Source organism: Podarcis bocagei (genome assembly GCF_964188305.1).
Source record: "Podarcis bocagei genome assembly, chromosome: 3".
In the NCBI taxonomy this organism is placed as follows: domain Eukaryota; kingdom Metazoa; phylum Chordata; class Lepidosauria; order Squamata; family Lacertidae; genus Podarcis; species Podarcis bocagei.
This window is the reverse complement of record NC_138127.1, coordinates 90,006,644-90,025,014: the sequence shown is the minus strand read 5'-3', so window position 1 is coordinate 90,025,014 and position 18,371 is coordinate 90,006,644. Positions and strand designations below refer to the sequence as shown.

Genomic DNA, 18,371 nt, shown 5'->3' with positions numbered 1-18,371 from the left:
GTGCCTAACACTCCCTGGATTGCGGCCTCTGTTAATATGATGAAACAGTGCTTTCCATGCCACTACAAATATCTCCCCATATGAGGAAAGGGACGTAACTGAGCCAAATCAAGTAATATTTTATTACTTTTTCAATATAAATTGGAAAAAGCATGTTTAATGTTTATTATGCATATTATTATTTAAAAGCACAAGCCAAGAGGACTCGTTGCTGCTATAGTAACAATTTTCTTCATTGTTCCTTTTCCAGATGTATCCCCCCCCGAGTCCCGAAATGTGTAAGCAAATTTTAGACCCCTTTCTAAATTATTCATGTATTCCAAGCAAGATTTTCCTAGGTGTGATCTATCTTCTGATGAATCTTTTAAAATTTGTCATGGTTTTCTTTTTGCCGGCATTCTGAAAATACGGGCAAACCGTTTCAAGCCTGTTTTAGATATTGCCATCTTTATGATGAAACGTTTTCCCCACCCACAACTGCAGTGATCAGAATGAAGTGGCAATGTTTACATTTTTAGTATTATTCAGCACATCTCCCTATGGAGCCTATGTCTGGCAGCTGCATAACTGGATGCCATACATAGTAAGGAGGATTTAAACACTATTATTTATTACCATTTTTTATTTACGAATGCATTTTCAGACTGCTTTTTCGGTGTAACCCACACAAGACAACTTATTTCCCCAACTTGCTTCCAGTGTTTTGGACTTCAGCTCCCCTTGGCTCCTGCCAGCTCAGGTCAGGGATGACGGGAGCTGTAGTTGACTTGATCAATGTCTGTGTGCTTTGGACAGCAGTTGACATTCAAAGAATCTGTGTGAGCACCCAAATACCACCTGCATTACCAGTATAGCGTTGTGGTGTGTTTTCACGCCCTCTTTGTTGTGTCTGCTCAACTTATGAAATGATTCCTCATCCTCAACAGAGTAGCTTAAACTCCTAAAAATGAGATTCTGTAGTATCTAATTTGACCTAGGTTCCCCATCTGTGGGTCTAGTGCTCTATTTCCTGGTCAAGGAAGCGGTCAGTTTTCCAGTTTACTTTACAGGGCACATTTTCATAAGAAGGGCTAGTTAACATGTTGCCCAGTCTAGCAACATCGGGAGCGCACCACTTTGGCTGCTCCTCTTGTACAGTATATAGCAAAATAACAGTGACCAAACCTGCCTGCCTGCAGGTTCTTGCCCGAGAAACAGACTTCCTTTTCTAGGAAATAGATGAGACACATGAAGAAAAGTGGGAGGGATAAGGAAAGACAATAGAGAAAATTGTTGTCGCTGTTAATTTGTACACCGCCCTATACCTGTAGATCTCACAAGATAAAATCACAACACAAAATTATTCCCTCCTTTTCACCTTAGAAACCATCCCTCCAGTTGTATTTGCATTAGGGTATGTGGACATATTTTGCTTGCGTATCCTTTGGTTGTGAGCTGATGCGTTTGTAGCACCACTGTTTCAGCTACTGTAAAAAATTGGGTATAAAATGCCACTCCTGAGAAGGGAATGAATTAACAGTGCTTTGAGGAAGAAGAATGTAACTCAGTTTGTTAGCCAGGCAAGGAGTCGACATTATTCCCTTGTGGTTTTCGTTTTGTTCTGGTTTTTGCTTAAGATGAGCTCCTCAGCCTCCTCCCTCTCTCCCCAACAGCACTGTCAAGACACTTCACTGCTCATGGGCAAAAATGTTAAAACTGTGCGGTGGCTTTGTCATGTCAAATATGTAGCATGGAGGTGGACTGAGACCACCAAACTGTTATTAAATCACTTCTTTTGCAAGGCGCCCCAGGCTATCTGGATGATAAGATGGTATCCGTACTGAAACATCTGCATTGTATGCCAGAGATGCCGAGGTGAAAAGTGTGTGTATGAGATTCGCTTTGCCACCTGGCTCCTCCCCTCCCCTCCAGCCATGAAATTTTACATGGGTTTCCTGCATGACAGCACAATATGCTGTTGTCATGCCAGATGTTGCAATCGTGTTTTATTCCTAATTGATGACCTAAAAGGTTTTGCCTCAGCTTCGCAGTAGGAATCTTCAGGTTATGTTCCGTCAATAAACTGAAACAGCCTCGTGTTGAAGTCAAAACACTGTATCACTCTTATTTCTTTTTAATTTTAAAAGAAGCATGGTCTGACTTCACAAGATTCACTTCACACCTCCAGCCTTCAGATGTCTTGTTTTGACAACACTATTTTAAAGATTATGAATGTGCTTTGATGTTTGTCCCGGCTGACCTTTAAAAGAAACTTTTTAAACAGAATCTCTAGCCTCATCATCATCATACTTATTTTTAACTCCTTATATTTTTCTGTTGGGGAAAAAAATCCAATATCTGTGAATGAAAACACTATTCAAGATTAGTATAAGCATTTAAAAAGAAATGTGTCTCTTACTTTGCTCCCAAAAATTGATATAGAAGTCAGTTAATTTTAATGTGTTGTAAAATAATTCTACTCGACACTTTAATATTTTGTTAGAATATTTCAAAATGTCTATAGTAACTATTAATGTTATTCTTTCCCAGGGAAAGAATCCCTGTGGTATAAGTCCTGTTAGTTTGTGGCAAGAAACAGCAACATAAAATCTTGTTGTGTCATGAAGACGAACAGATATATCATCAGCTTTTGTGTAACAGAAACCATGTCCCTCTGGGGATGTTCAGAAGCAGTGTGGTGCAGTGCTTCTGGCGTACCCAGTTTCGAATCCCTACTCTGGTATGAAGCTCTCTGGTTCATCTTGCGCCAGTCAGGATACTCTTCTTCTCTGTGTGTTCGACTTGTGTGTGGCCAAGTGGGGTGAGAAGGTGGGCCACTGACCCCAATCTTTGTGGTAGACCCCCAAAGGTCTGAAAAGGGGTCATCTATGTGTATATTGGGACGCGGGTGGTGCTGTGGTCTAAACCACAGAGCCTGGGGCTTGCCGATCAGAAGGTCAGCGGTTTGAATCCCTGCGACGGGGTGAACTCCCGTTACTCGGTCCCTGCTCCTGCCAACCTAGCAGTTCGAAAGCACATCAAAGTGCAAGTAGATAAATAGGTACCACTCTGGTGGGAAGGTAAACAGCGTTTCCGTGCGCTGCTCTGGTTCTCCAGAAGCGGCTTTGTCATGCTGGCCACATGACCCGGAAGCTGTATGCCGGCTCCCTCGGCCAGTAAAGCAAGATGAGCGCCGCAACCCCAGAGTCGTCCGCGACTGGACCTAACAGTCAGGGGTCCCTTTACCTTTATGTGTGTATAACTCTGTGCATGTAGGTCAGGGTCAAGGCTATCTTGGCCCATGATGTTGTGAAGAGAGGTACTCTCTTGACCTAATCTGACTCATGGAATTGTTGTGAGGGATTTGTCAAAGAGGATTAGTTCTGTTCATGGTGGGTAAGACTGTCGGTGGCTAGGGGCCATGCCTGTTATGTTCTCTCTCTACTGCCAGAGGCAATATTCCTCTGAACACAGGTTGCTGGAAATCATGAGGGAAGAGTGGACAATTGCGCTCATGCCTAGCTTGCAGGCTTCCCATAGGCATGTGGTTGGCCATTGTGAGAAGGGGATACTGGGCTACATGGGGCAATGGCGTCATTCAGCAGGGCTGTTCTAATGTTCCTATTCTCCATTGCTGGCTTTCAAGGATGTCAGTGGTTGGCAGCAGAAGCTGAGAACATCTGTGCTTTGCTTTGTACCAGCTTGTAACTGAAATAATTCTGCATGGTTATATTTGCTGTTCATAATGTTTAATGAAAAGAATAAAAATCCTTTTTTAAAAAGAAAAGAAAGACAATAAATGGAAAATATTAATTGTTGGCAGCAGAGGGTGGTGCCAAGGAAAACACCCCTCTATTTGCTATTTTTAAATTCAGAGAAAAATAAAGTGTTGGCTACCGAAGGACGACTCAAACTTTGCTGTTAATTTTTACTTCAGAGTATTATGGCACTTTACATTACTTGATGTTAGGCATATATTGTGTCCGTTAGAATCAGTCTTGTATTTTATTTGCACAGTTTTATTTTAATTTGTGTTGGCTGCTCCGATCGTGCCTAATGTAAAGGTGGGTCTCTGAACATACACAGATAAATTGGTTCTGTGCTGTGTTTGCAACTGGGCTTCCCTTCACAACTTTCTTCCTGTCTTCCTCTTCCTTTAAAAAACAAAAACAAAGCAAAACCGTCTACTCCAACCCTTTGTTACCTCTTCCCCCATTCTTCTTTGGTAAAATAATACCGCCTTTTAAAGACTGTTCTTGATCTCTTACCACTGGAGCTCCAATTGGTAATTATATGTGTGATTATTATAGGAGAGCATTTCTCTCCTAAGCTGTACTGCTTGCACTGATTAACCTTTTGTGTTTTTGACAAGAAAGGCATATGTGAAAGCCTTTGAATTCACAAGTTCTCTGTTATAGAAGCTGGCGGATCGGATGTCACCAGTGTGGTTCTTTCTAAGCCAAGCCTGCGAGCTGCCATTGTCGGTGTATGTTAAAACTTGTAATAAAGGATGTGAAAACTTGTGCGTGACCGAGCAGTGAACTTAACCTTAACTATGCATCTTTATCGGAAGGTGGGGATATAGACCTGTGAATGCAGCTCTCCGCGATGTGCGTAGGTGCGTGCCTTTGTGTTGTGGTACTGGAGAGATCTCATGTAAACAATTACGTATCGGGTTTGTTCTCTTGCCTTGAAGCATCAGTTTCTATCAAAATGCCTGTGACCCTTTCAGGGCAGTGTGTTTGTAATTATGTGTTAAGGTAAACATCATCGTTTTCTGAAACTGTTGTAGCTAATGGTCAAGAGATCACTTGGAAGGATAGGTGCCTTGTATAGTCATTCTGCATTTGTCAATCTTCTAGTGGCTACCGTTTAGAGCATGGGTAGGCAGACTAAGGCCTGGGGGCCGGATCCGGCCCAATCGCCTTCTAAATCCGGCCCATGGACCGTCCGGGAATCAGCGTGTTTTTACATGAGTAGAATGTGTGCTTTTATTTAAAATGCATCTCTGGGTTAATTGTGGGGCATTCGTTCATTTTTTTTCTTTTTCAAAATATAGTCGCCCCCCCGCACAAGGTCTGAGGGACGGTGGACTGGCCCCCTGCTGAAAAAGTTTGCTGACCACTGATTTAGAGCTTCTTGCCTGTTAACTTCTAGCAAGCTACCTTCACTGTACTCTTTTAAGCGCCTGCTAAAAACACTTTTGTTTAGACAAGCCTGCCCAGATACATATAATGTTTTCATCTGTTTTTTGGCTTATCATTATTTTGATTATTATTTGATTTTTTAAAATAGTTGCTTTTAATAGTTGGGGTTTTTTACTGATTTTATTGCTTTATTCTTTTTGTAAAACCACTTTGAGGGGTTTTGCAAACAAATGGTATATGAATTGCATGAAATACTTACATGCATGCATGGATATAATTTCTAGGGTCGGTTGCTTCCATAAAACTCAGCTACTTTTTTCCCTGGCCAAATTTCTGTACCAATTGACAGGAGTTTCAGGGTCTTGAACTGAGAACCTTTGGTTCTGTGCGCAGCTACCTCATGCGGTGAGCTGTCAGTAGGGATGAGCAAATATTCCAATTTCAGTTTCTCATTTTCCCAGAGTTATGTCCATTCCTCCACATTTCCACATCATTGTGCAATATCTTCTTCTTTTTTTAAGTCTTTGTGAAAATTCACCAGCATTTTGGTGCAAATGTATCCTAATACACACAGTTTGTTTGTAGTTTTCACTAATGTAGGCAGACTTTTAACCCAGTATTTTTGTACACATTGCTTGGCTGGAGAACTGGATTGCAAAATTCAGTGAAGTGTGAACTTCAAAGAACGGCTGTGTTTTGGTTTGCATACCTCTTTCGGAATCTGTGCATTAGGTAAGCTCGCCTTTGAGTACAAACTGAATCAAATTTCTCCCCCCTCCCCAGCTATCAGAAATGAATTTTGGAACATTCCAGAATATTGAAAAGTATCACGAACGAAACCCATTCAGCAGATACATAAACAAGAACTTGAAAAGCTTGGAAAGGAAAATGCATGCAGCAGATTGTTACTTGCAATACAGAATCGAAATTGAGACCGCAGGGCCCTAAAGCTGACATGGACACTTCCTGGTATATCATGCCAGGCGTACCAACACACTGCAAATACCTTCTTGGAGTGACATACTCTCAGGCTTCAGAATAGCACTACCCAGCTGAATTGGGTGTTTGACCTTGCTGAACAGGAAGGACTACACATGTCTTCCTGTTTGGGGTGTGACCTAGCTGAAGCAGTGAAGTCTTTCTGCCTCTTGTGTGTTTCTATGCAGTCCTCAACCCTGACTGTGATGGACAGGGCCGGATTTAGGTTTGATGAGGCCCTCAGCTACTGAAGTTTTATATGTCCAGCTGTCCTTTGTCAACAACAAATTGTCGCTGTTTTAGTGTTGAATATATGCTATATGGTAATTTATGGACCTAATAGGTATCCAGAGCCATTTGCACATAACAAAATATGTATTTTATCGAAGTGATTGTTGAACTGAAATACAATTAATAAGAAGTATATTAATTGTGGGTCCCTAAACTATAGCTTGTTTAGCTTAAACGTAATCCGGGACTGGTGACGGGCAGCTATGACAGGGAGAATCTTTTGCTGATGGGTAATTAGGCTTTGGGAGTGATTGAATGGTCCTGTTGTGCCAAAAAAGAATTATCCACAATGACTGATTGGAAAGATGCAAGGCTAGAACAAGGAATTGTCCAGAGATTCAGCTGCCTGTTCCCTCTGTGTGTGGATGCTTTGGACAAAATTGAGCCTTTAATTACTCATAGTACACAGTTTGAGAATTACAGAATGAGCAGTGCAGCTCATTCAGCGTTCTTTGAAGGGGCTGTAGCACTGTGGTAGAACACATGCTTTTCACAGGATCAAGTCCCAGTTATCTCCAGGTAGGGCTGGAATAAGACCTCTGTCTGAAACCATGGAGAGATCTACAGTCAGTGTAGAGAATATTGGGCTATACGCACCAGGGGTCTATGTATGAGGCAGCTTCCTATCTATTAACACAAATTATCGAAACAAAGGCCTGCAACTCCCTGGCTTTGGGATAAATAAAAAGTTTAAAAGTTAAGCTTTTAAAACCCTCCATTGATATTATTAGTGTGGGCTTTTAAAAAGCCAAATAGCTATGTGTGCAGAGCCAATGGAAAAATTCATTCTGTCCCCAGAAGACCACTGATCTAGCAGAGCAATCCAGCTGGCAGAGGTGGAGGGAGGCCAATTTATGGAGTAACAGTTTTAATCTGTTGGTGACTCTTCAGAGCAGTGGTACACTGAGGGCTGCAAGGGAAGGGGTAGAATTTGAAATCTCCATTGTCAGCAGTGAAATCTTGTTCCAGCTCAAAATATGCTTCCGCTTAATTGGACAACTCTGTATGAGTGTGCATCTATCTATCTATCTATCTATCTATCTACCTCAATCTATGTTGAGATTCCAGCATTACATGGGGGTTGGACTGGATAATCCTTGGAGGCCCTTCCAATTCCATGATTCTGTGATTTATGTTAGTCAACTAAAAGTGTTTAATTGGCTTGGCCATCTGTTAGCTATTGCAGCTCTAATAATAAAATAAATAATGTTTGTTCTCTGCAGAATAGCAACATACCGTATTTTTTGCCCCATAGGACGCACCGCCCTATAGAACGCACCTAGTTTTTTGGGGGGGGGAATAAAGAAAAAAAATCCCCCCCCAGGCACGGGCTGGCGCGGGGGAAGCCCGAGCTTCCCTCGACCCCAGCCCCCAGAACAACCTGCTATCCGCAAGCCTAGGGAGCCGCGCCGGTCTACCCAGACTTGCGGAGAGCTGCACGGAGCCTGGGAGCGCAGGCAGTTCTGCGCAACCCTTCCGAGCCCGGCGCGGCTTGGCGCCGGGCTCCCGAGGGTTGCGCAGAGCTGCTGGAAGCCTGGAGAGCGAGAGGGGTCGGTGTGCACCGACCCCTCTCGCTCTCCAGGCTTCAGCGAAAGCCTGTATTCGCCCCATAGGACGCACACACATTTCCCCTTCATTTTTGGAGGGGAAAAAGTGCATCCTATAGGGCGAAAAATACGGTATATAGATAGAGATATATAGACCGTTTTGAGAAAACATTGTTCTCGGGTTACTATTTGATGAGAAATTAGTTGAGATATTGGTTACAGTGATATCATGGTATTGTCATTTGAGGACATGCTAAGGAGTGTGTGCATACTTTTGTGTGCTTGAACAAACGCTATGCAAATACAGTGGTACCTCGGGTTACAGACGCTTCAGGTTATAGACTCCGCTAACGCAGAAATAGTACCTCGGGTTAAGAACTTTGCTTCAGGATGAGAACAGAAATTGCGCGGCAGCAGTGGGAGGCCCCATTAGCTAAAGTTCAGGTTAAGAACGGACCTCCGGAATGAATTAAGTTCTTAACCAGAGGTACCACTGAATATCAATATAAACTATCCAGGACTAGCAACAACAATGCAATAGGAAGATTGGACCATGTACACAGTGTCAGATATCTGGCTGCAGTTGATGCACAAACTTAGTGAATATTAGTGCAATGTATGTGACGCGGGTGGCGCTGTGGTCTAAACCACAGAGCCTAGGGCTTGCTGATCAGAAGGTCGGCAGTTTGAATCCCTGTGACGGGGTGAGCTCCCGTTGCTTGGTCCCTGCGCCTGCCAACCTAGCAGTTTGAAAGCACATCAAAGTGCAAGTAGATAAATAGGTACCGCGCCGGCGGGAAGGTAAACGGCGTTTCTGTGCGCTGCTTTGGTTTGCCAGAAGCGGCTTAGTCATGCTGGCCACATGACCTGGAAGCTGTCGGCAGACAAATGCTGGCTCCTTGGCCTATAGAGTGAGATGAGCGCCGCAACCCCAGAGTCGTCCGTGACGACCTAATGGTCAGGGATACTGTCAGAGCTGCTTCCAGATCCTAGCTCACAGAGGATCACGCTAGCCAGCGTTCACTTTATAAAAGTCTTTATTGAGTTACAGTTTCCATTCTCAAGCTGCTGCGTGCAGCTCTACGTCTTATGGGTTAGACCGGCGAAGCTCCGTCTGAGTCTCCGCCTCCTGTACACCAGCTTAATACCCTAGCCTTACTCCACCTTTTCCGCCTGACCGTTCTTCTCTGGGTCCCTCTGCCCCCCGCTGTCTCTTCCTTCCTGGACTCTTCTGACGCGGACCCCCCGGACCCTTCTGTCTCCTTGCGTCGGGCTTTAGGACCTGGCTCCCTTTCCGGGCTGCTTACTGCGCCACCTTCCTGTGCATTTGAACTTGGCGCGCGCGCCCAACCTTCCACTTTCCGCTTAACCGTTTCTTCGCTCCCCGATGGAGGTGTGGCCACTCCTGACTCATGCCCTCCTCCCTGCTGCGAGCTGCCAGAGCTCGGTACCTGGCGGCCTTCCTCTCCACTGCACTCTGTTGGTGACGCTGGCCCAGATTTCCAACTGCTGCCCTCTGAGCCCCCTCTGGACCCTTCTTCCTGGGGTGTCCCCCTAGGCTCCCCCCTTGCTCTGGCCACTGGCGCTCCTTTCTGTGAATCTTCTGATTCACTGGAAAGACTCGGAGATCTCGGGTCGTCGTCATCACTCATCTTTTCTTCGGCCTCCTCCCCCTCGCTCTCTGTTTCCTCCCTTGCCCTCGCCTCTGCTCCTGAACCCCTGACAGATACCTTTACCTTTATCTTTATGTGACCGAGGTAACTGATGACTACAGTATAAGAGAGCATATATGATGCATGATAACGTTTATGTTTTGAAACTGTGTACTGAAAACAACCGTTTCAACTCAGATGTATAAATTTTGCACATGTAGCTAGAATATGTAGCTAGAATATTTGTAGAGCTATGTAGCTAGAATATTTGTAAAGCTATGTAGCTAGAATATTTGTAAAGTTATAACTTTGGATATTTTCACAGAACAGGGTAGCTACAAGTGAAATTCATATTTCTTAAAATGTTCACTTGACAAAATCTATCCACAGCATCCATTAATTGATTAATTCTACTGAATGAAAAATAGACTTTTGTTTATTTCTTTATTTAAGGATTTATAAACGGTTTCCTGGGAAATATTTCCAAAGTAGTGTACAGCAGACTGAAAAAATATTAACAGTGTTCTTTTTAAAAAGAGACGGAGAAAAGTGAGCAACTGATTAAGAGGGCCACACATCACAGTAATCTGATATTTTATGTTCTGATTGTCTAAATTACTAAATTACCCAGATTTCCAGCTCAAAATGTGGTGTAAAATAAATTTTGTTAACTATTTATGTAATTTGCCTAAGCTAATTTTATGTTTGCTTCAATAGTTGGTTAATGGTGTGTTTGTGTTGATATCTGATTACGGAGGCATGTAGGTTCCTCTTACTTAATCTCATACTTGCATTTTTAAAAAGTAGACCTCAAAAAAGTTTACATAATGGGATTAGTTTCTAGAGGTGCTTTGATGAAAATGTGCTACATATTTTTACAATAAAATGGCATTTTCTCATGTGGAACTGCCCCCCCCCCACCCCTGCTATCCTGTAACTTTATTTTTCTTGCTCCACAGAATGAAAGTTACCAACACTGGACAGATGCAACAAAATGTACTTACTTAGTCCTACATTTCACTGGACACCATTCTTATTTTTAATTTTTTTTGCTCTTTTCTCCCCTCCAGTTTCCATTGCGAGACGAGTACAGGACCCATTAGCTGAGCTAGTGAAAATTGAGCCCAAACACATTGGAGTTGGAATGTACCAGGTAAGGCAGTGCAGATCATTTTAATCTAAGTATAATCCAACCTGATATGAAGGAACACTGAAACAGTGCTTGGTAATTAAGTGTCAACTAGTTATATGTCTGCTTTAAAAGATTTGTGGAATGGTAATAAATATTTATAAGTCCTGGTGCAGGTTTTTTCTTTAAAAATTCCCTGGCTTTAACGATTGCGACTGAGACTTAGCGATGGCTGCAGCCAGATTTATTGTCTATTAAAAACATCAGATCAGGCTGGTAACCTGATCTGCAAAGCCTTCTCTCTTTCACATTGCTACAACAATGGGTTGGGTTTTTTTTAAGCCCTCTTGGGAAAACACTATAAGATATTGATTCTCCACTCAGAGGCTATTGGCCTATATCCTCGTCTATGACATTTCTTCAGCTATTTGATCCGGGAGCCTTTATTCCCCATAGCTTTAAAATTAATTAAATATGAAGTGGAAACATTTTAATGATTAAAAAATACATTTGAGCAAATACGTATGTTAGCATATAGTGGAAATCTCCAGTGTTTTTGAAATTGGCAGTGGTGTATATAGTACAGTGGTGCCCCGCAAGACGAATGCCTCGCAAGACGGAAAACCCGCTAGACGAAAGGGTTTTCCGTTTTTCAATGCGCTTCGCAGGACGAATTTCCCTATGGGCTTGCTTCGCAAGACGAAAATGTCTTGCGAGTCTTGAGATTTTTTTTTGCTCCCCCCCCTTTTTCTAAGCCACTAAGCCTTTAATAGCCTTTTAGCAGCTAAGCTAACAGGGTTGCTTCGCAAGACGAAAAAACCGCTAGACGAAGATACTCGCAGAACTGATTAATTTCGTCTTGCGAGGCACCACTGTATGTGGCCATGAACATGTAATCCGTTGCAATGAAAACCATTTTCAAAAGTGTAAATCTGATGGTTTTTTCCCTTCATGGGGGGGACGGGACCATCCAATGTAGTGTGGAAAGTGGCATGGGGGTTGCAGGAAGAAACACTGTAAATAGTATTTACTTCTTTTACAGTAGCTTTAGTGGTCACCTTCGGTGTTTCAAAAGCAGAAGAGCAGCTGTGGTTTTTAGCCACAATACTAAACAACAAAAATTCTATCTTTTTTTTTTGTGGGTGCTAGGTTATACTAGGCCTTCAAAAATGTCCAGACTTCAGGAAGTGAATCTCATATTTGCTAGATCCTTCTCACCAAGCTGACACTGTTAAGGAGGCAGTTTGTCAAACTTAGAGTTCTCCTAAATATTTGAGAGTCAGGTGCACTGATTTTTGTTGCATAAAATCTATACCCGCTTGATTGTAAAAGCAGAAAAACAAAACCCTCAAAGCAGTTTACAAAAAGATAAAACAATATCAAAGTGAGATCACAACCATACTTTAAACCATACAAAAGTTAAAATACTAAAAAAATACTATTAATTACCAGATGCTTGGAACCCACATGGCTTCTATTGATGCATGTTCTGATCACTGATGTTTCTCCACAGAGCTAGAAAAAATTGAACGTCTTGTGCTTATTGTATCAGAGAGCACAAATTAAAACATTTCGAAAAGGAATTGTGTCCTAGTGCATTTTTTATAAGTGAGTTTAGTAACCAAACATTGGAGGGGAGCCTTGGTTGTTGTTGTTGTTTTTAAATCTTGGTCTCAATTCATGATCAAAATAATTTGGCAGCATTCCTAGTGAGAGCATATAAATCAAAGGAGTGGAGGGCCTCACATATGTGATCTGTTGTTGCTGCCACTAGATCAAACATTGGCATGAGCCCCCTTGAGAGCATTGTCTGGTGTTTTAAAGGCTATGCAGGCCTGCTGAGGAGACCAGGTACCAAAATTAATAATCCGGCATGGGCGAGATGACAAGTGTGTCTTGCCGGTTCCTCCCTGCTCCTCCAGTGACAGCAGAGAGTAGACAATACCTTTAGGTAGACAAAACCTCTTGTCAGAAGTTTTTAAGTGAAAATATCACCCCAGAAGGTATATAAGATGCATGCTCAGTGATGTAAAGGAATTCTGAATCACCAGAGCATTCAGTGCCACTTAGGGAGACAAATTGTTCAACTTGTGTGTCAAAAGTGTTATTATCCTTCGGCAACAGAACAAGTCTAAGGGGAGCGGATTAAATTTTTGTGACTTTTCTTCCTTTAAGCGTACATAGTTGTTTGTTTTCAGCTGAACAGCTGAAGGAAGAAGAGGAAGAGGAAGACCTTTGGGATTAAGTCCACCTAGGGGTAAAAGTAAATACACTTGGCTAATAGTTGTTCTGTGGTAACAAAGTGCCAGCATCACCCCAGATCAGTGGAGGGTTGAGACTTCTGTAAGATGGAGTCACAGCGCAGTCTTCTCCTACGTAGCCCAGGATTTCTTAAGTTACAGAGGCCCTTAAGTTTCTTTAGAGCAGAAAAGATTAGCCCTGTACTGGATCCTTTGCCACAAATTTAACAGTAAAAAAAATCTGCACCATTTTGACGTTGCAGATTTTATTGACCAGCCATATTTGCGAACGCAGCTTGAAAAAAAATATTTCAGTAATAAATTCCTCCTTGTTCTACACTCTGAAATCTTCTCTCCTTAACACATTTGGGAAATTAACATCCTTTAAGCATATGAGAGATAATGTGTATAGTTTTTCAAGCCCCCAGAAGGGAAGCATACTTGGTTCCAGATGTAACTGCAGCATTTTGTGTCAAATAAAATCTGCGAATAATGCTTTTATATGTAGACTCCTTAAGGGAAAACAGTTGAACTAATTTCTCCCCCTAGTTTCCATGTATTGCTCCAGGGTCCTGATCAAAGAAGGATTTTATAAAGTATAATTGGAATACCTAATGTGAAGTTTAAATACAATGCGGCTAACGCCATGCCTTCTCCTCTTGCCCTCGTTCTGGCCTTCTCCTCTTCCCTTGGTGGTTTAATGTGTAGCGGGTTTCTCCCCCCACCCCCTTTCCTCTTCCCAAACATTTTGTTCTGGGGCCTTTTCCATTCCAAAATGAAACTGGATATTTTACAGTCAAGCTTTTTGGTAACTTTAAAAAAAAATCAAGATTGACAGAAAGGGGCTAGAGACCATTTTCTTAAAATAACCTATTGGAAGTTGAGGGAACGCTGTTTCACGAAGGGTCGCTTCCCCTTTAATTGACAGTGGGAGATTTCCTTTCATAATCTCAAGTGTCCTGTCGGTATTGCTGTCATATGAATCTAGGCTGGGTTTTAAAGTTTTTGCACCTAATTCTTTCGACATTTAGTGCCATGAATAGGCCCATTAAATTGTAGCAGGGTCTTCTCAGTTGGATCCCATTGGGAAGCCAACAGTTCTTCGCTGTTGGCAAGGAGAGTGGATGTTTTTCTATCTGCTCTCGGTATGCAGTTTTTATGCTTGGGCCAAGCCCAATGATCAGTGTATGCAGTCAGGCTTTGTTGAAAGGGAATATCGGGATCCCTCTCGTGATACGTTCTGGGACTGACTGCATAACGCCACTCCTGGTTAAGTGAATTGCACTTTAGCAGCTGTTCAAAAAGGTTCTATCATGCAAGTTGTGACCCTCTTAAGAATGCACACCGGGGTAAGGAACTTATGGCACTACAGAATGAGAAGCCTATCTCAGAAGACACTTCTATATTTTTGAATTATGTGGGCTTTGAGTTCTCCTGCCTTTGGGGTGAGACAGGTGGTTTCTGAAGAGACGGCCTTTTCTGTGTTGGCAACCTGGCTTTGAAACTCCTTGCCTAGGAGAGTTCCCACTGATAGAAAATGGAAACTTCTGAACAACCATAGTTTTTAATTATGGAGCGGACATATGTTTATTACATGATATCAGTTTCAGTGGGTTTACACTGAACTTCACTTCAAATGTTTTCCACTTCGATAAGTACAAATCTGAGATAAGATGTGGATCTTTCAAAAACTAAAAGTACAGCTTTCCACGTCTGAGGAAGTTTTAACAAACACACTTTTCACACAAAATAATCACATTGTCGAAATTTTAGTATCAGTGAATAGGAATCTATTAGGAGGTTATGAATTTTCCAACCTTTAGAGCTTTCCACACAATATGGCAGCTTTTCAAGGTTAGATGCTTCACTCTAAAAGAACCATATACGAAAAATCTTGTGCTTTAAGGATTGAGGGGAGATGTGTATGTTTACTCCACATACACAAACCCATAGATATAATAGATACTCAGTGTCTTTCATCTTTACAACTTACTGCTGTTTTACACTTGAAGGCAAAGATGTACATAGATTCCCTGTGTTTACTTCAGTAGTCCTGGATTGTGTGTGTGTAACTGATAGAAACTATAGATGTGTTTTTCCACTTAGTGCTTAGAAATGTATATATGAATAGGACTGCAGGGTATTTCAGGTACAATAGAAGGCTGGTGTCTTGAGACAGTTGCTTGCAAAAAGTGATTTTGAGGGATGATGTGCTGCTGAGTGATTTTTAAACCTCTGAGGTGTGATTATGTCATAACAACTATAACTTCTGGACTTGCTTTATTACTTTTATTAAAACAAATATGTATGAAGGGACTTTGTATTCTTTTCGTGTGTGTGATGAGGGAAATGAGGTGGTTAATTTATGAGGTGAACAGAACTTCCAAAGAGCAGAGTGCCATTTGCTTAGATGTGCTTAAACCACACATTTTGCAGGGAAACAATTGTTCAGTGGTCTGATTTGTGGGGTTTTGCTGTCAACGTTAAACTGTGCAGTCCCCCCCTTCCAAACGGCTATTTTACATTTTTGCCCCTTTGTCCCAAAGTAATTGGTTTTCTGTCTTTTAACAAAGTGGCATTATATCAAATCATAATATTCTTAACACCTTTCTGAGTGCAGAATGCAACTCCAGCTTCCATCAAGCTACTGCTTAACTCAGGCTTCCTCAACCTTGGCCGTCCAGATGTTTTGAGACTACAATTCCCATCATCCCTGACCACTTGTCCTGCTAGCTAGGGATCATGGGAGTTGTAGGCCAAAAACATCTGGAGGGCCAAGGCTGAGGAAGCCTGGCTTAACTACTTCAGTGAATATATGATAAAGGTTATATATGAGGTTTGTGTATTTTGGTCATTTCTTAATCAGTTTACTTGTCCTTGCACTGAATACAATATATGTGCTTACATGAACATTTTGAGAACATTTAAGATCGTAACTGGAATCACTAGTGAATACTAAAAAAATATGTAGGACTCAACTAAAACAATGGGCAAATTGGTCTATGTCACTTTTGATTGCATTTACCTATAACTCTATTCTGTTTCCAAAGTATTGGAGCCTCAGCTTCAGGATCTGTCCTTCCAGTGAGCACTCAGGGCTGATTTCCTTCAGAATGGAGAGGTTTGATCTTCTTGCAGTCCATGGGACTCTCAAGAGTCTCCTCCAGCACCATAATTCAAAAGCATCAATTCTTCGACGATCAGCCTTCTTTATGGGCCAGCTCTCATTTCCATACATCACTACTGGGAAAACCATGGCTTTTACTATACGGACCTTTGTTGGCAAGGTGATGTTTCTGCTTTTTAAGATGTTGTCTAGGTTTGCCATCGCCTTTCTCCCAAGGAGCAGGCGTCTTTTAATTTTGTGACTGCTGTCACCATCTGCAGTGATCATGGAGCCCAAGAAAGTAAAATCTCTCACTGCCTCCATTTCTTCCCCTTCTATTTGCCAGGAGGTGATGGGCCCAGTGGCCATGATCTTCGTTTTTTTGATGTTGAGCTTCAGACCATATTTTGCGCTCTCCTCTTTCACCCTCATTAAAAGGTTCTTTAATTCCTCTTCACTTTCTGCCATCAAGGTTGTGTCATCTGCATATCTGAGGTTGTTGATATTTCTTCCGGCAATCTTAATTCCGGCTTGGGATTCATCCAGCCCAGCCTTTCGCATGATGAATTCTGCATATAAGTTAAATAAGCAGGGAGACAATATACAGCCTTGCCGTACTCCTTTCCCAGTTTTTAACCAATCAGTTGTTCCATATCCAGTTCTAACTGTAGCTTCTTGTCCCACATAGAGATTTCTCAGGAGACAGATGAGGTGATCAGGCACTCCCATTTCTTTAAGAACTTGCCATAGTTTGCTGTGGTCGACACAGTCAAAGGCTTTTGCATAGTCAATGAAGCAGAAGTAGATGTCTTTCTGGAACTCTCTAGCTTTCTCCATAATCAAGCGCATGTTTGCAATTTGGTCTCTGGTTCCTCTGCCTCTTCTAAATCCAGCTTGCACTTCTGGGAGTTCTCGGTCCACATACTGCTTGAGCCTTCCTTGTAGAATTTTAAGCATAACCCTGCTAGCATGTGAAATGAGTGATCTGGAAGGACAGATCCTGATCTGGAAGGATCAGATCTTGCTAGCATGTGAAATGAGTGATCTGGAAGGACAGATCCTGAAGCTGAGGCTCCAATACTTTGGCCACCTCATGAGAAGAGAAGACTCCCTGGAAAAGACCCTGATGTTGGGAAAGATGGAGGGCACAAGGAGAAGGGGACGACAGAGAATGAGATGGTTGGATGGTGTTCTTGAAGCTACCAGCATGAGTTTGATCAAACTGCGGGAGGCAGTGGAGGACAGAAGTGCCTGGCGTGCTCTGGTCCATGGGGTCACGAAGAGTCGGACACGAATAAACAACTAAACAACAACAACATTCTGTTTCCACATTAATCCACAAGTTGTTGTTGTGGTTGTTGTTGTTGTTGTTTTTAAGTTTGCTTAGAATACAGATTTAGGGTGCAATGATATGGTCTTTGGGAGGATATGCCAGGGGCAATAGAATAGATGAGAACTACCCCTCTGGTGTCAAGAGACAGAGTTCTGATTCTGAAAAGGTTGATCTGATATCAGTCAGAGCCTCCTTCTCCATAGATGACAGTGCTCCAAATTAGCACCTCTTGTTCCATTTATGCAATGGTTTACCCTGCTGCAACAGGACTTATCCCCTTCCTTCTCTCATATGTCTCCTAAATCTTTTATTAGGGTTTCCCCAACCACCCAGAGCACTTTTTTGGGGGGGTATCCACAGGGGGAGGATGGGGGAAGAATTCCATTGTGCAAGCTCAAATCCTTGCGATAATGGAATTAGGGCATCGGGTACCGCCCTTGAGAGCCATTGGTGGTGTAGTGGTTAAGAGCAGTAGACTCGTAATCTGGTGAACCGCGTTCGCGTTCCTGCTCCTCCACATGCAGCTGCTGGGTGACCTTGGGCTAGTCACACTTCTCTGAAGTCTCTCAGCCCCACTCACCTCACAGAGTGTTTGTTGTGGGGGAGGAAGGGAAAGGAGATTGTTAGCCGCTTTGAGACTCCTTGGGGTAAATATAAAGCGGGATATCAAATCCAAACTCCTCCTCCTCCTCCTCCTCCTCCTCCTCCTCCTCCTCCTCTTCTTCTTCTTTGTGATGGCAACAGTTCCTTTGACAACCTGGCCCAGCGAATGTTGGCATTCTGATGTTGGTAGGGCGAAAAAGGGGACATCCCAGATGGCAGGTTGGATCCAAAGCTGTCCCTGACATTCCTCTAAATGAGGGGGGGGGGGAAATAGACACACTTTTGAGCATGTCTGTAAGTCTTTACACCCCAATTGTTTCTAGTGAGACAGAAAATAAAACATAAGGTTGTTGTTTTTTTAAAAAA

At 42.5% G+C, this 18,371-nt stretch overlaps 1 protein-coding gene across 2 annotated transcripts in view; it reads left to right on the top strand.

The window, feature by feature from the left end:
- Positions 1-18,371, top strand: part of SRBD1 (S1 RNA binding domain 1) — a 179,325-nt gene that overhangs the window by 93,568 nt on the left and 67,386 nt on the right. For both annotated transcript variants that reach the window (XM_081188468.1, XM_081188467.1), the window contains one exon: positions 10,665-10,747. In XM_081188468.1, coding sequence (XP_081044594.1) covers positions 10,665-10,747 — 83 coding nt within the window. The remainder of the gene's footprint in view (positions 1-10,664; positions 10,748-18,371) is intronic.